The sequence below is a fragment of the Anarhichas minor genome, unplaced genomic scaffold (assembly GCF_050575085.1).
Source record: "Anarhichas minor isolate MPS153535 unplaced genomic scaffold, ASM5057508v1 ptg000028l, whole genome shotgun sequence".
Classification (NCBI taxonomy): Eukaryota; Metazoa; Chordata; class Actinopteri; order Perciformes; family Anarhichadidae; genus Anarhichas; species Anarhichas minor.
The window spans coordinates 384,036-406,458 of record NW_027466474.1 but is presented as its reverse complement, the minus strand read 5'-3'; the positions used below and the strand labels follow the sequence as shown (position 1 = coordinate 406,458).

At 43.0% G+C, this 22,423-nt stretch overlaps 1 protein-coding gene across 2 annotated transcripts in view; it reads left to right on the top strand.

The window, feature by feature from the left end:
• Positions 1-22,423, top strand: part of rapgef2b (Rap guanine nucleotide exchange factor 2b) — a 95,332-nt gene that overhangs the window by 32,561 nt on the left and 40,348 nt on the right. For both annotated transcript variants that reach the window (XM_076103254.1, XM_076103253.1), the window contains exons 4-6: positions 3,535-3,618; positions 14,689-14,764; positions 17,419-17,586. In XM_076103254.1, coding sequence (XP_075959369.1) covers positions 3,535-3,618; positions 14,689-14,764; positions 17,419-17,586 — 328 coding nt within the window. The remainder of the gene's footprint in view (positions 1-3,534; positions 3,619-14,688; positions 14,765-17,418; positions 17,587-22,423) is intronic.

Here is a 22,423-nt window from a genome sequence, read left to right as displayed (position 1 = left end):
TTAAAAGTCAAGCCTGCTTGTCTTTAAAGTTGTGACCAAGCAGCTTGATCAACTAATTGTATGATGTCTTCTCATTTTAAATTGTTATAGAAACATTAACGGTTAATTACATTTGGTTGTAGAGTTGCCATGAAAACAGGAATTTACCTGCTACACATGTCACGCTGAGATCCCATTTCACCCTCGCAGTCTGTATATGTTTTGATTTAAATGATTAAAAGAGGAAGAATAATTAGTCTCTTGTCAGTAGGCGGCATCAGTCCAAGTCCAACAAGCTGTTGCCAGGAGAGAGAGATAAACAAAAACACTTCATCAGTGAATCAGTTAGGTGTCACAACACATCTTCTTTAAATACACCAGTTGTTCCTTGACTTAACTTGATGGTATTTCCTTGTTTTTACTATTTAAATAAAATAGCATTGGTAATAACCTATCATGATAATTCTAAAGAAGAACAGTTCGCACAATGTAATATTTTAGCCCCTGGCTGAGATTCATAGCGTTGGAAAGTTGACCTCCGCATTTTCAGAAGGGGCATTTCATTCTGGAATAAAACTCTTGATTTCGTCATAAACTGAATTCTTATTTCACAAAGGTCTCGACGCTATGATCCCCCCCCATCGCGTCATTTTACCCCCTTCCACCGCCTCCACGGTACCCGTATAACCCCGATTCCCCGCTGCTAAAGGCTTCCCAAGGGGGGTTTTGTGGATCATGTTTACTGTTTGACAATCACTTCCAGTATTCGTGACCCAGTTCAGTCAAGCTGTCGCGGCTCATAAGAGTCTCCGATCTCCTACTTTTTAAGCATTGTATCTCCTCCTCCTCCTCCTCCTCTTCCTCCTCCTCCTCAGCGATGTGAGGCGCTCCCCTCGCTCCGTGCATCTGCGTGCCAGCAATTAATAATTGAGCATCTCATTCGTGTCATCTCCGAATGCCGGGAGGAACCATGAAAGGCTGGAGGGAGGCAGGTGGAGATCGGCAGAGGGAGAAGGAGAAGATGCTGTTGGAGGATTTTGCACTGTGTCAGTAGGGTGTGCTGTCTACAGCCTCATTAGTTCTGCAAGAAAAAGTGTAGAGAGAAGGAGGGGTGAGACTTTGTTCTCAGTGATTAAGGAGAGAAAACAACTCTGTCGGCACACTGATGCTGGGTGTGAATGTATGCGTCTGTGTGGGCGCGGGGGTTTAATAAGTTCACCCGTCCTTTACCTTTCTGTAAGCAAAAACCAGTCACATTGCTGACGTCTGACTGGTCATTGATTTGTTATTTTCCCCTCTGGTTTTAATTAAAAAGTCTCCCTCAGACCAGCAGAAAATGTTCAGCCATGATCACACAGGCTGCTGCCTTATTAACACCAGAGCACCTTCAAGCACAAAGGTTTGCTTTCGGCTTGACGTTCTTTTTCTGTGACGAGGTGACGTTTTCATTTAAGTGCCAGCTGGTTAACAAACCGACGAGTGGAGGCTTGAATTGAAGCTGTGCTTTCATAGCAAATATAATTACAGGTTTTCACACCCTCAGGTGATGCTTAAGTAACACCTGAACTGATGTAGACTGATAATGAAGTAGCAAATGTGTATTTCTTTTTAACATTTTCAAAAATAACTGTCTATCATGTTCAAAGTTTGATACCACTCTCACGTCTGTATGATTAATGTGAAGGCTAGCTGTTTCCAGGCTGATGCTAAGCTAACTGGCTGCTTGCTGTAGCTTTATATTCACCGTACAGGTAAACGTATTTCACAAAATGGAATAATGCTAATAATTGTGAATATGTTTTTTTATACTACATAGGACATGCATTAAACACAACTTTATTGATTCGTCATGCAATGTTCTATTTCACAGTTTTAGTAATAAATAAAAAGAAGAAACAAATGTTGTGAAAGTAAGTCAAATTCACACACTTTGAATATCTGTTTTGTTTGAAAATAGTCAGGATGCCGAGACAAACCGAGAAAGTAAATCATAAAATCTAGCTAAATAGTCCTAATTTGTGCAGGCATAGTGCAGCTTTCGTTCTTAATGATCATTAGGGCAAAAAGAAAGCAGTTTACTGACCTATTTTTGTCTACCAATGCCGAAACTTAAGTGCTCAAATTCCCAGCGCTAGAAAAACATGGTATCAGTGTTGCGTGTCATGAGAATACTTCCCTCTCTGGGTTTCTACTTCCTCTTCACTGTCAATCACTGTCAGGTGACATGTTTGATGCAGAACTGAAAAACTAAGAATCAAGCTGAAAGTAAAAACACACACAATCCTATTTTTACCAAAATCCAGATAAAAATGAAAACCGCAGTTTTCTCAGAAATGTGAGCAGACCTCATAAAGAGGTCATATGTTATGTTTGGCCTTCGATCCGTCTGGCCGGTTGCATATGAATAAAAGCAAGCTTTAACGTCATTATCCGTGTTCATAGCGCTTGTTTACATTCTCGGTAGGTTGGCGTACGCAGGCTCTTTGATAATCCTGCATGCACAAGGTCCTGTGTATCTCAGCCTTGTGAGATTATCTTTTTGCGATCCCTCTGGTAGCCACGGACGTCACGAGGTAAAGTAGAGGAGCAAAACAAACAGCTGATGCATAAAAAAAACCTAAAAAATGTCATCCTTTATAATTACCAGCATGCTTTATTAATACTGACGGTGCATTTCATTTCTGAATTTCATATTTAGTGAGTTGTTTATCTTCAGGCAAACTCCCCCAGTGGAATCTTTGGATGTTCATAATTTACATTAAATTGCCTCGAGCGTGGTGGAAGCATGTATCCGTGTGTGTACTGTGTGTTTGTTTGTTTACCAGTCATGTTGTAAGAACCTGACAGCCAGCTACGTCACCCAGAGGTCGGTCTGAGTTTACTTCGCCTGCGATGCCCAATTTCCTCAACTGTGTGGGAGGATGAGTGATGATTCCTCAGTTCATTCATAGTTCTCTCTCTGTAGCACACTCTCTGTCTCATGTTTTGTCCTTTTTAACATTTATTTTTTTAAAGCAGGGATCTGATTTGGCCCAGTGAGCACGCTTACATTGCTGTTGGCATTAAATCGCAGCACCAGTGCGTCACCATGTAGATCAAGCAAACGGAATAGCAAACATATCAGCATTGAAGCTCGGGTTGGTAATCTTGAGATACTAGCAAGAGTATGTTGGATTCAAAAATATGATCTCATGAAAAACCCAGTACAGTGTAGCTAGCAGCACGAGCTGCAAACGTTGCTGAATCTAACCTCAGGCCTCCCTCCAAAGCCTCTCCCAAAATTATTATAATGAACATAAACAACGAACATGGCTATTGTTAGTACTCACAGCTTTCAAGCTAGCAGATACTGGATTATAAAATTTTTATTTGAAATTATATATACCAGTGAAAGAGTAGATATTGCCTTAAAATTGCTCAATTTAAATTAAACTTAAAGGCTTGTATCTCGCCAGTTTTACACAACTCCTTAGTCACTATTCAGAGTCATTATATTTGGGCCGTTGCGTTCTGCGATAATTTGTGCTCAATGTGTCTTTTCTTTCTGTCTTCCAGCCCTGACGACATCGGAAGCTGCTGGTACATCCTGTTGTCCGGCTCCGTCTTCATCAAGGAGTCCATGTTCCTGCCCAGAAGCAGGTAGGATCAGCGGCCATGTTGGTTCTGTTTGAAGGCCTGATCTCGGCACTAACATGCGAGCAACTTCTGCTCTTCGAAACCTATTTAGAACATTCACATCAGGAGATAAAAAGCTAATCCTAGACGAGCAAGAGAGAAACTATTTTAATTTATACTATCTCAAAAAAAAGTTAGTTTCACTCTTATCAACTTACTCTCATCCAGAGGAGTAAATAAGGATGTCTTCTTTTCACCAAATTGGCTTTTTTTTAAAACATCGTTTGCAGACTTAAGGTTACAAAGGACACCCCAGCTTGTTGTTTATTTCTCAAAAGGGAAAGTTTAAATCTGATAATTGCTTTTTCTATCATTAAAAATTTATGTTATTTAAGTAAGAAGAAGAGAAAGTGGCCGCTGCTGCCAACTGCAAGCTCCCTTTTGTTTCCAAAAAGTTTCATTTATATATTTATTTTATCTGTGTTGACATCTCAATATCGGGCAGAAAATTTGCACACATGATTTCAATTTTCACTTCTTGCTGGTGTATTCCAAAAAAGCCCGATATTCCAGTGCTTCCCATACACTGTGTGTAGTTCCTTCACTCAGCTCAGAGAAGGATGCTGGGCTGTTGTCCTGCATTTTATTGCAAGGCTCCACAGATGGCATCAGCATAACTTTTCTGCAATTCTAGAGAAACGAAGCATTCTCTCTTGCATAAATTCTCTCTGTGCGTCCCCAAGAATAAGTACCGAACAAGAGGAAATAAAGGAAGACGGCATAAAATGCACATTGATGTTAGAAAAAGAGCTATAAAATTCTGTCTTTCTGAAAAATGTTACAACCGAAAAATAGCCGCACGCATAAATCCACATACCTGCAATTGTAGATAAGCAAAACACTCGATCTAGTCCACTCGACAAACAACTCTTCTATGAGCAGATTTCTACAAATTAAATAAGTAAGACTTCAGCTCCAACATGTAAAAACATCACTACATTCCCTTTCCACTTGTTTAAAGCAACTCAGCTTCACATGCACAGCTAGAACCCAGAAAGTAAACAAACAAAATGCAAGTAATTGCTGTTAAAAGTGTACATAATAAACACTTGGGTAGAATTTTAGCTGCATATAACTACATAGTGTGCTAATATAACCCATTTAATACTTAACCAGGGAACTTAAAGTCAAGTGTTAGCCAGGACTTTATAATATCCTGAGCAGCAGCCAGCCACTTTTTGTTTGTACTGTCGGCCACATTGAACGGAAAATATAATTAGTGTGAAGTCACTCTAAATGTCTCATGATTGACATATAATCCCATCCCTTCTTTACTAATAAGGTAGGTTGTTCCAAGAAACAAATATTGAAGTCTTTGAGGAAAGACGAGTGGTAGAAAGCCAGTTTGTCATCAGAGCCCACCTCAATTATGTGTAATAATTAACTACAACACCCTCAGAGGACTTCAGATTCCATCGGCTCACAGCACTGATCACCACCTCTGAAGCCAAGATCCAAATGTTAAAAAGCTGCGATTTCGCAAGTGGTTCTGTTACATGAACCAGCTCTGTGGGCGTCCTGAAAACAATGATCTTTTCATCCATTAGGCTTGCGTAACACACACCTACAGACAGGCCACTCTGAGCACTTGGGCCGGCGCTTTAATCGCAGCGCGGAGCCGTCCCCGGCAGTGCTGCGGGGGTCGGCTCCGGTCATTCTCCGGATTCACAGGAACGTGGGAAGCATTTTAAAACGGAAGACTCGATCGGAAATGTGCCAAAATGTGCTGCACCCCTCTTGAATATAACCTTTCCAGTTTTGCCAAGGTGAAAGTGTGTACGTGGGACGCCGGAGGAGGATTTGCAGGTATTGGCAGATTAAAGTTAATGCCCGACCGCAGTCACTGGGGAAGAGGCCTCTGAAAATGTTTACTAAGCATATGTTGCAAGGAAGCCTGAGTAGGGGTCCACTCTGCTGCATGAGACAAGACTGTATATGGTTGATAATTAGCTCACTTTTTCTTAGAGTGATGCCAACTGCATTGCACAAGACATGTCTTGTTTTTTCAACTGCACCGAATTAAACACAAACTGCACATCGAGCACAGTGTCACTTTAATCCCAATATAAAGCTGAATAGTTTGTCTTGAGAACAACAGCTAGATAAAACTGGCACCAATGTACATTAGACATGGATGTATCCGTCAGTAGCCTGTTTACATCCATCTGTATTAACTCACTCATACGTCAGATGAGAGCAATGGCAGCGTCTGACATTTTCTTGACCTCCTGTGATCATGAGAGTATTGATCGTCCTCTCTCGGAAGCAAAGGTGGAAGTAACACGATGTAGTTATGGCGCTACAAAATCTTTCGGGTGGTCGGGCGTACAAAGTTTGCATCCCATATCCCTCCAGCTTTTAATGTAAGTTCCTTTCCACCTTGACTGTAATACATGTTTTAGAGGCCTAATAATGCAGCAAACACATTTTTAAATACGGCTTAGTGTTATGACCTGATGACTCCATTGCGTGATAAATGAGCACATTTGTATAAAGATAGAGCACTCTATTATAGTCTTAGCCTCTAGCACAGCGCTGGGTGCTGCTGTAAAAGCATCATTCATGGAGGGGAAATGAAGTGGGGTGACAAGAAGACATTTTTGAAATGACACATTCAAAGTGACACATTGTGGTTTAGAAGTTTTCAAGGACTTCCGGGTCGATGAAACTCACTCACAACTCGAATCACAGTGTACATTTACGAATGAAGCAGGAATAGAGGATGTATCACCCATTCTGTCACGACAGCGTCGTATTGCTGTTTTCCCATTAACGATGCCGAAGAAAGTATAATCAATGCTGTCGATTTAAATGGAAGCCACCCGACGTCGTGACACACTTCCCGCTTCAACATGTGTTTCAGTGTTTTCACATGAGTGACATGTACGTCACATGACTAATGACTGGTTGTTCACGCAGCCAGGCATTTCCACTTTAACAACCTCTTAATGTTTCAACCGTTGTAGCATTTCAGACACAGTAAACTTTCGGTTTGCATTTCTTCAGAATTTATTCTCTGTCATTCATTTTATTTTTTATTTTTTTAATGGCCATAGTGAAAAAAGGCGTAGAAATGGCGTGGGGCAAAATGGCTGGTAGGGGAAATTGGTTGTGCCACAAGGAACTGAATGGAGTCCAGCAGGACTTCCTGAAGCTTTTACATATGTGGTGGAATTGGGTTTCAGACAGACCTTGCCCAGAAATGGCTGCTCATATCTCCTCTGGCAGCAAGGTTGAAAACCTGATATGCTTCCATCACTCAGTCACTCGGTTCTTCCGTCTCTCTTTGCTCCCCCTCCCCTCCCCTCGCTGTGGTGAGATGTGAACCAGGGGGAAGAGGAATGACTCAGTCACTGTGTGAAGAGGCTGACGCTCTGTGCCTTATTTAACCCAGAGGCCAGCGTGAAATCGAATACAACCCAAATAAATAAATCTGAGCAAGCGGGTGACGCAGATTTACAGCGTTTAGAAACACGTGCTGTGTAAAACATGTAATTAAAAGAAGTCAGTAAATGGGGCTGCATGGTAATGATTTTTGTCAGATTAGGCCGTCGCAGGGTGATTCATTTTCGCAGTGACTTGGCGGAGAGACACGGGAGACTACTGGTTGGACTCGGACCAATCGCAGCCCGCCATCTTTGGTGACATCAAGCAATTGACTCTTCCAACCGGCAGCACCAACAGCAAATGCTTATGTTTGTAATACCGGTTTTATGAATGGAGCTGAATCTGGAAACATTCATCATCACTTATTGTTGAAGGAAGGCTCTTGACTTTTGCCGATCCATTTCGCACAGTTGTACTCAGTCAGTTGTAAGTTTTACAGTTGAAGGAGCGTCACGGAACATGTTGTAGAAATTGTCAAACTAGGTGAGACGAGGCATAAAAAACACTTGGACATAAGCTAGACTTATTTCTGTTTATCATCAGTTGTATTCCACTAAAACACACAACACTACACGGGCAATTGTTGCACCTGACATTCGTTTTCTTTCCAGATGCCCCACATCTGTCGGCCGGGCCATTATCAGGCTGACATCGTGTAGTCTGATCTTGGCGTTATGGGTTAAGTTTATGTAAAAGAGTGTGATTTTCCGCATTTAAAATCCACTAACCTTTAACAGTTGTTGGTGGCGGGGGGGGGGGGTTGAATTTTTCTTCAGAAAAGTTGGAAATGTATGAGCAAGTTAGAAGTTATTTATAAAACGAATTTTTCTGAAATTAGATGTGTTGATGCTGCAACTCTGTTTTCTGCAACTCTACAACTTTTTTTTTTTTTTTCCAGCAATGGTCAGAACCATAATTTGGCAAAGTAATAGCTGTCTTAACAGCTTTTTTTTCCCTTAAATCAGCAACATTTATGAGTGTTGATCTCATTTTCAAATGTTGAGTAATGAACATTTTTAGTTCCAGTTTCAAACACGTCCCACTGTATGGAACTTTTAACTTCCACCATGATATACACTTTGTTAACCCCCCGCTGGTTTGTACTTCCCCTCCTCCGTGCTGCCGCCTGCCTTTATTATCACTATCAGTTGACTGCTGTCAGGACTTCACCTCCGGTCATTCACTGAACAGTTTCCTGATAATCCGCCTCATATTAGCTAACCAAAAACCACAACTCTTAACTGAATCAGCGCACATCAGCAGCCGGGGTCCGAGTTAGCGGAGCAACGTCAACCTCGTCGCTTTTGTTTGTGTGAACTGCTTGATGAAAAGGTCAGTAAGGCATCAAATCATTTTTCTGACAGCCAGCAGCAGCTCAGGCAGACTCATCTGTGAATGCAGATGACAAACTGATCCAGCGATAATTTATTCTGTGTGCCGCGCAAACGCAGACGTCACTGTTGCTCATATACTCTATGTTCTGCGGAGGTTGACAGAGAGTGGTAGGCTTAAAAGGTGATTTTTACTCCTCACATGGAGGAAAACGACACTAACTGTGACTGCCAACTTCATGTGTTTGCTTCTTGGATTGAATTTAATGTGGTGGCTCCTGTGGTGACTTTCGTATCCCTCTGATTGTTGAAATGTGTCTACAATTACATATTTCAAAACTGATTGTGCAAGCGATAATAATAGTTTTCCTCTTTTTTTTTTTTTTTTAGAGAAAAACATTTATAACTAACTTTGTCAGGTTGTTGCCAGCAGTGACTCATAATGACCAATATACCTGGCTACACTGTCAAATATACATTGATTGTTTTGACATGAAATTATGAGTGACTCGGCTCCTTAAATTGTGAAGTTGAACTGAACTACTGTTGAATAGATCACTTTGTTCAAGAGCTGTATCATAATTTAAAGGGGCACTCTACTCATTTTTACACAACCTGTCATATTAAGGACACTTACCATTTTGAATAAAAAGCCTGTGGTATAAATTGGGGTCATGAAGTTTGAAAGGCGTAAGTATTTACAGTTCCTGGTGAGGAGGTTTAATAAATGGACACGACCAAATTGCTTTGTGGGAAAAGTCGGATGCAGCATTTTTGTACCAATGTTGACCATCCTATTGATCTGTTGTCTCTTGCAAGTCCCTGTTGACAAACTTAGGAAATTAAGTTCAATCAACAGCTCTTAAGTTAGGGTTAAATACTGACAAGAGTTGCTAGTTTCCAATTATGTTTATTTTTCACCAGTAAAGCAGTTTAAAGTCTAATCCTTCGTCTGCCATGCTGCCTACTCATTAAATCTTGAGCTGTGTTGTTAGCTTTTACATCCAGACTAGGATCAAAATAAGCACGGAATCTGTGGCTGAAGTTAAAAAGTACGGGGGGGGGGGGGGAAGTGGTACAAGCTAGAACCAAATGTCATGGAAAATGTAATGTGTTTAGAGAGCTATAGTGGTTAGGTTTGTTTTATCATGGTTTGAATTTTGATCAGATAAATGACTTATGTGACTGATTTGAGTCACATGTGTAAAAAAAAACACCCCTAACAAGCTTCCATGATTTAACTTTCATCAAAGTAGAGAAAAATAAAGTTTATGGAGCATTTAACTATGCATGCTGGGACAAATGTTCCTGGAAAATGTATTCTACCAATGAGTAACAATTATTAAGTCATTATTATAAAGAAATTTCAGTCGACTCAAAACTGGAAAAGTATTACATTCTACAGAATTCATGATAAAGGATGTTGATGAGTAACTTTTACCGAACGGGGAGATCAGAAGCTGTCCACGCCTACACACTCTGACATGAACACACACCCCGTCCTGTCACTCTATTGTGTCTCTGTGCCAGGAAGTGAGTCGTATGCTGGAATGCTGGCTGTAGTCAGCGCACCACATTACACAGAGAGAGGGAGAGAGCGAGAGAGAGAGAGAGAGAGAGAAAGGGGGCAGAGCCATTGGGCAGAGGCTGATCCGCACACACACACTTTCAGAGCCACGCACTCCCATTCTCAGACGGCAACACTCGGGTGTGCGCAGTACGATATGCCGCAGTCGCACCAAAGTGTCGGGACTTGGAACGTGCTTGTTGGACCGACTGTGGACTAACGGCGGGGATCTTCTTATCTTATCTGCTGGTGGTGTCACTCTGGGAGCGGTTTGCAGAGTCGGGGGTGAGTGTCCAGACTTACAGCGGCACTTAACTCCTGTATTATGGCTCACAGGAAGCTCTGCCCGGAAACTCCTGCGTTTTTTGTTGTGATTTCAAAATCTGACTAGTCGCCGAGCTGGTTGCAGTATAACCTTCAAGTCTGGAATGTGAAACACGTCTTTGATTTTATTTTGGATCTGTCAGTGTGCAGTGCCAGTACTGCCAGAAAAAAAAAAAAAAAGGGGTGTGTGTTCTTCATGTTTGGGTTGGGGGTGGGGGGGGGGGGGGGGGGGGTTACACAAGACTTTGAAACCAAAACAAAGATAGAGCTCCTGCTGTGGGGAGAATGTGTTGGAAATGGTTTATAGATGCAGCGATGATTGATTGATACATCTTGGAAAGGTTTTGGGCAGCTAGCTTAGTCGCTCTCTCTCTCTCTCTCTCTAAAACTCTACTTCAGTGCCCTTTTCTTGTGTGTTGTATTTTGGGAAGAGCTAAAGTCACGTGCCATTCGCACATTCTTGGCATCGGTGTCTATTTCAGAAGTGTCACTCCAGCCGTCACTCCGCAGAATTCTGTTTCTGTTCGCAAGGTTGAGAGGTGGTCTGATGGACCGCTGCAGCTCAGAGGGGATGTTGGTAAACTCCCCCAAGCCTGGATGCTGTTTTCATTGAGCGTCACTTCAGAGACGTCCTCTCCCTCCTCTGACCTCCACTTCCCTCCTTCTCTGAGCTGGGTCTGAACTCTTGCATAACCAGTTTAATCTTTTGTCCCTTTTTAAAGGGTCCGTTGGGTTAAAAAAGCTGTTGTGCCCTCTCACCATTTACTCAGTTAAACGGATTAACAGAGTGAGGAGCCCCCCCCCCCACCCTCCTCCTCCAGCTCAGACCAGGGGTGCAGATTAGGGATTGCACCGGTTCAGTCAGACGGCAGAATGGATCTGAGGCTTTGGCGGTGGGACTGCCGGGCTCGCAGAGTGAAAGGCTGGTGATGCATGCGGAATGACATTCCAGACGCCCGGGCTTGTTGTGTAACGGGAGGGGAACTGGGAGAGCAAGAGCTTCAGGGTTTCATTTGAAAACTTTCATTGAATCTTTGCTCAAATCTTCTCGTCAGAGGTTATAAAGCATTATGAAACAGGCTGAGACGTAAGTGACGCAACACCTTCATCTGCATGTCATCTTCATGCAACAGGTGCTGTTGTTGGTGCAGCTTTTACCTTTTAGATCAAGACGGTTGTGATTATAGTTGTTGTGATTGTAGATCTGCCTTGTGAGGGTTTTAAAATACTGTGATTTGACACTATATTCATTTAATGTGGGTTTTATTACCTTGAACAGACATTGGCTGACATGAGGCGTCCATGTTTGTTTGGATTTGTGGCACATCCATATTACAAAGTGGCAATTTGAATACATCAAGTTCTTTAGAAACATCCCAGTTTCCCAGTCATAATAACCACCTGGAAGTCAGAAACTGGTAATTAAGGAAGATCCGATATGACGTGAATGCGTCATGAATCTGCTGCACAAACAAATATGTTTCTCAAAGTGCAAAGTTGTTCATTGAACATTTCTGACTTGATTCTTTTTTTGATGAGGGCTTTTCTGTCTGTATGTGCTGCATCTTTATGTATTCATGCACCGCGTGTTGTCTGTTGTATTTGTAATGGCCTTTGCACGGTGAATTCCCCCTTGAAGGGACAAAGTGAAGTGGAGTGAGGATAATGATCTTTTTAACGGCACAAAATTGTGCTGTTGAACGCAACACGTATAACAGCATTATTTGTGTGGAGAGTATGACGCCGATAATCTTTGCTCAGTGTTGTGCTCTGTTATAACTGACTTACAAAGCTGCTCAACCATCTGGCACATTTCTTATCTTTTTCTTATCTGGTTTTATATGTTTGTCAGTCAGCACACACTTTAATTCCCAGGATAGAAAGCACAAACCTCACGTCATCTTGACCTGAATTCCTCAGTGCAGCATTATTAATAGCAAATAGATCGTGCACACATCGTCGGTGGAGCTAATAGAAATTAAAATATTTGCATTTGTCAAACTTTGCAGTGTGACGGTGTTGATTGCTGCAAAGATGCCCAAACCCCAACCCAACCAAGCATCCACTGGGAGAATCACACATTTAGACGTATTCTATCTGTTGCCTGATATACATTCACCCACACAGCAGATCTGGTACTCTAATATATGCTTAGGACTAGTCGTAGAGCAGTGGAGGCTTTAATCTTCCAAACAAGACACGTTTGTGTTTGAAAAACCCTCCCACCCCCTCACTCTCACTCTCCACTTCCATAATCCCTTCTCTAATATCTCACATTGCCAGTGGCATTTGCCTCCCGCAAAATGGAGGATTGGATTACTCATGTCGGGAGCGTAATGGAGGAACATGATTGAACATGTCCCTTTTGTTGTTGTTTAACATCTGGTGGCCCAACGTGTTTCGTGATGCGTAATGGCTGGATTCACCGCTCGCTTTCCCCAAAAGTAGAGCCGGCCTAGGGAGGCTCAACAGGATCAGAGCCGGTACCGACTCCAAACGTCTGCAAAACCGGATCAGAAGCACTCGCTCCTCTGAAGCTGCTGCCCAGCTGACAAATCATCTTTGCTGGAAATAAGTTGCAAAAGAATTACAACGTTTGTCTTCTTGTGAGAGAAAACACAGAGTAAGCTCTCCATACTGTAGCTCTGTTTGGCCCTGTGGTGGAATTCCGGCTTGTGTATGTCGGGGATACAAGCCGAGTTAAAACGCATTAAACTGAAGCTCAGGCAAAGCAAACGGCAACCATCAGCATTAACCCCCGCACTGCCTTCATCCGATCCAGCCACTCAAGTTGTCTTTGATTTCACTTTGTGCTTCTCAGCAGAAGTTAACTGTAATCATGTGGACTTATATGACAAACTCTAGTTCAAGAGGCATCAGAAAGTAAGAAACAAGTTAGTCGAGTAAAATTGCAGCCCTGGCAGAGAAAAACAACAGGACGGCTGACAAAAGAGGAAAAAACACAACAAAGGCTCGACTGTGAAAGGAGGCAGAAAGAGAAAAGCAAAGCAAGCGGAATTGACTTTTAGAAAATAAAAGACGCCACAAAAATCATTATTTGCTCTTTGCCAAAGTGTCAGGTGGAATATCGCCGGCTCTTTGCAGTTTGCTGGTATTTATTTTCCAGCCTGACCGAGCCATACCCACAACATGTAGCCACAAGCCCGGGGCCTGAAAGCATTTAGACCATGCTGTGCCTGAGGTCTGCACCTGTCGGTGGGATTGATGAAAGCTGACACCTCCACAGCCTCAACACAGGTAGCCACACAGCACTGCTCACTTCACCGTGAGCACCGCGAAGAACTTTCTTCACCCGCAGTTACTCACTTTGTATCAATTACATGCTGAAGTTCAAGAAGAAAAGTCCTCAACAGACCCAGTTTAGGAATTGAGAAAGAACAGCGAGTTACTGCAAGAAATGAGGATATAGGTCTGTAATTTAAGATCATTTGCATTAGGGATTGATCGAAAACGGTCATCGTTTAGTCTCAAATGTCAAAAACTAGTGAAAAGTGGCCATCACAACATCCCAGGGCTCAAAAAGACGCCCATAAATTTCTTGTTTTGCTCAACCAACAGTCCAAAAGATATCATAGGACAAGAAAAAGAAGCAAATAATCATATTTCTGCATTTTTGCTTACAAATGCTTAAAAATGTTGTATGTTATAATTATTTCAGCATCCACACATATTGACTCCATGTAAATGTTAAACCTGCAGGTCTAAAATCCCGACTAGTGAATCTGAATAATGCAACGCTGCACAGCACGAGGCGCTCAAACTCGACAGCCCTCCGTCCTCTTGGAGTCACTTGAGTTTATCCTACAAAACAATCGGCAAACCAACCGGATGTAGGTCGCGTTCTGTATCGAAAGATGCAAAAAAGTAAACAAACAAGGAAGTCCTTGCATCGAGGTCGGCTGCTGGATAAAGGCTGCATTCTTCATCAAGCCCACAAGTTGGATCTCCTCTTGCTCAAAGTTTCCATGGCTGCTGCCCTCCTTTAAGACATTTTGGTCTCTGCTTCTTTTTTAATACTCCCCGGTTCCCCCGCTCATTAGGCCCGAGGCATACTGTACAAACTGTGACGTCGTGAAAGTGGACTTTTCCAGAGGCGGGTGTTTCCCTTCAGGTGGGTGTGGTCCCAGCTGAAAGGAGGAACTTGTCCATTCAATGCTGCTCTGTTCAATATTTTATACAGAAATTCCATACTGCATATTTAACATGTCGGGCACAGACTTACCGATTGACCTACACAGACGTCTTGGCTGTCAGTGTGGGAGTAAAAGCTCTTAACTTAATATGCCATTACAGATTTTACAGGGAAACATAAACTGCTTTGCTTTTATTAGGTAAATGTTGACGTCCAAATTCTTGTTTTTCTCATAATTTCATTAATTTCTTCTTTTCTTTTTTTCTGTCCAGTTTTGGGAAGCGATCAGCAGGCAGCCTGCGGCGTGGATGTGAGTGCATCGTCCTGGAACCCTCAGAGATGATTGTGGTGAGTCCCATTTTATCAGACTTTTAGCACACGGGTATTATTTTTTAAATGTCATTTTTGTTATTTTTGACGAAGCTTTTCCCACCCAAATGTTAATTTTCAATTACGTATAACCCAAATCCAAACACCTATCTTGTGTTTTTGTAAACCATTGTGCTCTTCACCGTTTACAGTGTCAAACTCTGGTTCTTTTCTATGCTAACAAGAACATTACATTCACCTGATCTAAAATAAAACCTGATTCTGGTTTAAGTGTAACCCAGCAGTGCTTTGGGCTTCAGTTTTCTCTGATGTCAGCGTCGTGGATAATGATTGATTGATTTTGGAGTTCCTCGATGTGTTAAGAGTGAACTCTATCCTGTGGATCACCAAACCGTCTTACAGCGGTGTCCCTACTAATCTGTTATAAGTGCCTCCTATTGACATTTCATCCCAGTATTTTATTGTCTTTAATGGAGTCCAGCGTGCGTGGAGTTGCTCGAGTCCACGACTGGGAGAGGCTCTGACCCAGTTTTATGGCAAATCAAATGTTGGCTCACAAAAGCAGTTGTTCCGAACAAATCATTCCCGTCTCAAATCATCTGTTCACCAGAAGCTCTCTGAAGCCTGCAGATATCAGAACAGATGCATTATTTTGCTTATAAGTTTGTGCTAAATGGCGGCAGTGTACGAGAGACAAAACCGATGTTGTCAGCTGTCGTTTACAGTGCTGCAAGAAAACGTACGCACAGTATGCTCGCTGCGGCTTCACGTCTGCTCATTTGTTGACACACTACATCAGACAATTGTAGGTTGAGATATGAAAGAATAGGAGGCCCGGAGAGTTGGATCTAAACTGGACTGGATGTTTTTCTCTTTAATCAGAAAGCCTTCCTCAGTTGTGACTTTTGTATCAACTGAATGATTGAGATGAACAAAAGTAGATAAGTAGAAAGAAAGCGTTTGTAGTTTATTTTCACGGTTGTAAGTGTACATTTCCTATCATCATAACCTCCACAAATCCATCCTCAAACAGATTCACATTTAAAGAGGAACACAGACTCGAAAACATAATTCATATTTTCTTTGCCAGTTGCAGGCAACAGAGTGTTGAGGGGCAGTGAACAAAGCTGTTCAAATAGCCAGCAAAACTGTGCACACTGTGGCATATGAAGCCAAAACACAACACCAGTGTGAGTGCCTGCCGGCCATTTGTCCACTGCTAAGGTGTTAACGTTTGATTTTGGTTTCTAGCGCGTTCCTCAAACTCACACACTCACTCTCCACCATTTCTAGCACATGCAAATCCTCCCCTCCGCCTGCATCTTTTTTTTTTTTTTTTTTTTTTTTTAAGACATGACACACAACCCACGTCTTGCCGGTATATAATAAGGACTGGTTGGCACTGCTCTGCAGCCACGGCACATCACATGTTGTAGTTGCTGTGTCTCCATGAGTGTGCTGTTGTAGATGAGAGGGGGGGGGGGGGGCCTTCTTGTAACTGATCCTGTATCAGCAGCTTCTCACAACCCCCTCGGTAATAACACCCTCTGCTCTGCTAGCTGCAGACACTTTCTGGCCTTACCCCCTTTTTTTTTTTTTTTCTATAATGGGTGCCAACCCGCCCTGCAATTACCGAGGAGGGATTTGTGCTGCTGAAATATAGCTACATTTGGATAACCCCCCCCCCCCCCCCCCCCCCCCATAAGTATGAGATGCACACAGTTACAAACATGAGCAAAGAGACCAACACGTCAGATGAAAAGAAAAGAAATAAGCCGCTCACGTGCTAGTTACTGTACATGCCCACACACACACACACACACACGTACATGCATGCACACGTTGCTCTTTGAGATTTGCAATTAGACACGCGATCACACTTACGCTCTCGCTCACACGCCGTCGTCATGGCAGCAGTTGGTACGGCAGAGAGAGAGAGGGAGAGAGAGAGAGGGATAGAGAGAGAGAGATCAGTGTTGTAATCTCAGAAGCTGAGCGCTTTAAGAAAACGTGAAGCTGCAGTGAAAGTGGCGAGTGAGCGCGAGGAAGGGGGTCCAAAGAAGAAAGAAACTTAAATATGTCACTCCAGCATTAAACCAAAGCCGCCAGGCAACAGAGTGCAACCCCAAAATACTGTAGAATATGACTTCACTGCACAAATGTCGAACTGGCATCCTGTGTGATTTTCCACTTGGAAAGTCTTTTTTTTTTTTTTCTCCTTCGAATTTCATTAAAAATGGGAACATGATTTATCTTGTTTTAACACGCAATTTCATTGTGGTTAATACGTTTAACAGACGCGGAGAGAGAGTCGAGAGTGCGTCTGTTCCATCTGCTTGTCTTTTACTCCGTCTGACGCCATCTCTTGTTTATCAGTCTTGTCAATCAATCTGCGCCCCACCGCTCTCCATCTCCTCTCCTCGCTCTCCTTTCTCCCTTGGTCTCTCTTGTTTTTTTTGCGCTGTGAGCACCCTTTGACGTAGGTGTGCATCGCGCAGCCCACACACACTTCTATTTTTACGCAAAGAGAGGGGCGGGAGGCAGGGAGGCGGAGGAGGAATCGGAGCTGGAGTATAGGAGGGTGGGGTTTTTTGTGTGCTTTTGGGCGTGAATGAAGATGAAGACAGTCACTCCCCCCTCTCTCCGTCTCCCTCCCTCACTATCGTTTCCAGGTGGACTATATGGATGAAAATGAGGAGTACTTTCAGCGGCAAGCCTCTCACAGACAGTCCCGTCGCCGCTTTCGGAAGATCAACCAGAAAGGGGAGAGACAGACGATCATCGACACCGTGGATCCGTACCCCACCGGGAAGCCGCCCATAGACCGGGGATACCACACGGTGAGTTGCACCCTGCGCTGCAGTTTTGTGCTCACCCTCGCTGCGCTGGATCGCTGTGTGTGTGCTACGTGTTGCTCTTGATTGCCTGTCTCGCTCCTTCTTCAGGACCTGTTGTGCAGTCTTGTTTCAGATGGTAGCTGAACATGTCTGTTCCCTGTTACACCACATCTGTGTTTTTCTCTCTGTTTGCTGGCCTCGGCTTTCCCTCGGTTGTAGGTTCTTGTGTTTTGATGTCTCCCGAGGAGAGGGCCCCCATGTCTCCTTAGGGAGGGCTGGGCTCTCCTCCCTGTAGTGTTCAAATGTTGTTTTACCCGTCCTTGATAGATTAAAGTTGCTATACACTTGTGTGATGTTTGTAGCTGCTGGCTTTGGTGTGTCGTTACACCCTCTCTGTAATAAATGTGTTGTAGTTCGTTGAGCATCCTTTATACTGTAGTTTATCTGTGCTATACCTGCCTCTTCTTGTTTGTGGTGTTTATTGTTGTCAGAAAAGACTTCTGATGTTTTTTTCAGGTTTTTAGCACACTCCCCACCAATGCATTTCTTGTTCTGAAGTTGTCTCTGCACTTGAATGATACAAATGTCAGCATATTGCAAAGCAAATTCAAGGTGCATATCATCCTACAGTTCTTTGGATTTACAGAAAGTGTGTCCTGGAGAATTCAACCTTTGAAATTAGTGTTTGATCATTGAACCAGGGGAAAAGAAAGTAGTTTAGTTTGAACGTTTTTAAAACGGTGTTTCTCAACCTGGGAACTTGTGTTGCAAACAAGTGCACAGCTTTACGTTCTCTGTCCTCTAAATATATTCAAATTAAAGTGCATGTTAAAAAGGAGAATCACTTTAATTGTACTGCTGGTTCATATTATGGGGTCACAAGCAAAAACAGATTGACAACCACTGTTTTAAAGAACCGCACAGCACAATCTCCTGGTGCCTCTCTGTTGACTGTCAAGCATTTCAATGAAAGATGTGAAAAACATCTATCAGTGGTGTCATTTTCAGCCCTGTTTCAGAGGTTAACGTGGGAAAATGGACACTGTTTAGAAGAAGTTGTGTCCCTCCAAATCCCTTTGAAGATGTCATTTACAAAAAGGATATCTGTGAAACAAATGGATTTGCATTATCTCACCATCTCAAGTTTCATTTATGGAGATTCTGAGATTCAACACAGCCTTGATTGGTTTGGAAATGACAGGCAGTTTTAGGACAGTTGCCGATGAGAATGGAGTATTTTGTGATTTTGTGATTGCCATGAGATCCACACGGAGAGAGAAATGGAGGAGGAAGAGAGTTTGGGAGAAGGAAAACGTTCTGAGTCAGATGGTGCCTACTTTCATGAGCCTCGCAGCTGTTCTATTCTTACAAACCCTCATTTACATACTCAACAGTTGGGCTGGTGTTGAAAGACATTCGTTTTCCAAATCCACCGGTGCTAATGTGTGTATGAAACCGTTCTCATGCAGTACTTCTCCTAATTTCATCCTGTTTCAGCATGTTAGAGGCCGGACACGTCGGCAAACTTTGTATTTTTGGGGGGGGATTGTTTCGATGAAAAATGAAAGCAGAAGTGTGGTTTGGTGCCCTGACAGTGCAAAGCCTCATCCAATCAGAGTGCACCATCTTTGTGGAAGAGCATTCACTCCAACCATGTGAAGGGATTCGACTCCAGCAGAGGAAGAGTTAGCTGCCTGTTGCATTTGCACCAGGTCCTCTCCCTTCTGTGCTTTCTTTGCCTGGGAATAGGAAGCAAAGCATTTTCACACTGACGCAAATACCCAGCATGCAGTTCTTACACACGGCGTTTCCTGTTCTGCACAATTTCACTGCATTCCCTTCATTCCTGGCGTTCCCGCGGGGGTTCTGTCGGTGCACCCTGTTCTTCCTGGAACACTGTGAAACAATCACGCTTAAAAAAGGGAAAATGCGGCAAGCATCAACCCCCCCCCCCCCCCCCCCCCCCCAAGCGTCCCTCCAGCCCCACCCTGCTTTCCTAAATTTAGACTCGCTGTGTTTTTGTTTCAAAAGACCGCACTGAACTTTCACATGGCCCGACGTCTCCCGTCACACACTCAACTCTTCGCCGCTCCTGTGGGAAGGATGGAGCGGGTGCCATGGCAACCAGCAGTCCCAAATGGGCTCTGGTCGAGTGCACTCAGAAGTACAGTAGGGAAGGGAGCTAACTTAACAAGAGTGCAGTACGCTGCTGCTGCTGCTGCTGCTGACAGAGGGGTGGAGGGGAGCAGAGCGACAGAGAAGCTGAATCTGGGCGGAAGCTAAGCTGACATAGCAAGCTAATCTCCGGCATTTAGAATGCCAGGCAGTGCTCCGATTTTCCTCCCTCCTACCCCGAGGCGTATTTAGGAGGGGAGAAATGCACCGAGGAGAAACTTGGGATTGAAGAAAGGAAATCTCTCTGGCAGGCAAGGTTTTTATTCAGCTTAGTCACTCCTATGAAGGCGAATGTGAGGCGAGGTAGGAAAACATCAGAGGAGCTGCTGATCTGAAGGTTTCAAATGTGAGAAATACTGTAGACAAGTCTGTTTTATTTAGGTCCGAGATGATTCTTTTCATTGTTGATCATGCTGTTAAAGATTATTGTTTCGCTACAAAATGACTGAGAAAGTGAGAGAGAGAAGAAGCGGCACATCCTCACATTAGTGATTGATGAGTGACTTAAACTGATGATCCGTTATCAACGTGGGTGTTTAGTTTCGGCTGATTGATTAACCAATCAATTGTTTCAGCTCTTGTTGTTTTAAGCCATATCTCAAACATTGGATTTGACCTTAATTCATGTTACTGACAGGAAGATGCTGGCAGACCGTACTATCTGCAAAATGTGTCCAAATTAAAAGTCTCATTACGGCCCCTGTCAGAACTTTATAACTATATATTTGATTGTTATTACTGATGTATTTAAGTAGCATTTTAATGGTCTTCGAGTCCGTTTTTAACTATATTGTTGGCTAGTTTATTCCATAAAAATGCAACATATTGTACAAGGTACACTACTAGCTGCTTTTCTTTGCTTAAACAATGCTGCAATGAAGATAAAAGACATTAAGGAAACAATATTGTTAGCTGTTTAAAAGATTAGTTTATGTCATTATTGTTGAAACCTTTCATTAATTGGCGGCTATGTTCTGCTTTTGTGAGCGCGATGAGATGAGATGTGACGGGCCAATGTCAGCCTCCGTCCTCAGTGTTGCATTGAATCCTGAAATAGCCAATGCCTCGCCAGTAGCAGCGCGGCCTTCATCGTTTGTGAGAGATTGTTCTGTAACTCCGAGGGCACAGGTTCGATCCCCGCAGTGGGCTGAGTGTCCCTGAGCAACACGCTGAACTGGACATGCTCAGTCATTGAGAGTTGCTCTGAAAGAGTGCCAGCGTAATACCCTGAAATATAAATGTAATTGTAACCCAGCAGTGGAACTCCCTCTGAGAGTGCTGACACACACACACACACACACACACACAGTTACCCCCCCCCCCCCCCCCCGGGCCCTTACTCGCTATGATCTGTATGAAGTGAGGATTATTTGGGGTTCAAACATAATGCAAGTCTGGCCTAAAGTATAATATTCATGCTAATTAGTAGTTTCATTTGGATCTGTTTTACTATTACTTGAGATAGACAAAGCGTAGAATAGTATTTGTTAGATAGTTTAATTGGCTGGTTAAGTTTACAATCTATCAGTCTTGATATTTTTGGAAAATTCAATTCTACATGCTTCACAATCCAACAACATAGTGACGGAGAGTCAACCAGCATGAGAGGGCAACACAATTAAATGTTTTTGTAATCTTTTGTGCCAATAGTCTGATGCACCCTCAGGTTATTGGTCCCTTGTGAGGCTGATTCAGAGTCAGAAGAGCCTCAACATACGCTTTTGTTGTAGTTCTGAGATGGAAAGATGTGAAGTCTGAGGTGAATCAATGATGTAGACTACTCTATTAGTTTTTACCAGCTTTATGACCATTTTTCTGTCGCCATCTTTGTAACTCTGGCGAAGGAAGATGGCGTCTCCGTTCTTAATACCCGCCTGCAAAGCTACATCAAACACCAAACCTGTGTGGATCTCAAAGTTGGCAGCGATCAAATGCAGAAGTTGTGCCTGAACCCTTGTCTTTTTACTAGTGCATTAAGGTAACGCAGGCCTCTTGTTTTTCAGCTTCTTCCAAAGACAGGAATAGACTGACCTTTGCAATACTTCTAAGGTAAAAGATGGCAGTTTGGGCTTCACTTCTAATGCACCTGTCAGATTTATTGTCAAAGACCTCACCTACCTTTAAACATTGAAATCTTTTGATTTAAGGTATGATGTAAGATAGTGCTCTTTTATTTTGTTTGTTTTTTACCTCCTGTCTCTGATAAGCAGTCCAGTTTTATCCCCATAGCTACCTTCTCAGGCTCTTCTTCTTGTTATGGGAGATATTGTGCCACATTTCACTTGAGAGATCTAACTGACGGCTCACATCTAAAATGTCTGAAAGGGAACACAGCTGTCACTCTGAGCTTACATTTGTAGTTTGCCACCACTAGAAGCAAAGACCCAGGCATCTAAAAGGGTTTGCATCTGGATTTGGCTGTTTGAAAATACATTTCTGTTTCCGCAGATGTGTCCTGGATAAATCCGAGCAGTGAAAGAGGACAGTGTTTATGATTCAACACATGTCTCCTGTGTGCTCACAGCAGTGGGTTAACACTCGGGTGCCTTCTTCAGAATGGACACCAGTTATTTCTAGCATCACTCTTTCTGTCGCTCTTCTCTCTTCAGTCTGTCGTGTACACACACACACACACACACACACACACACACATTTTCTCCCTGAT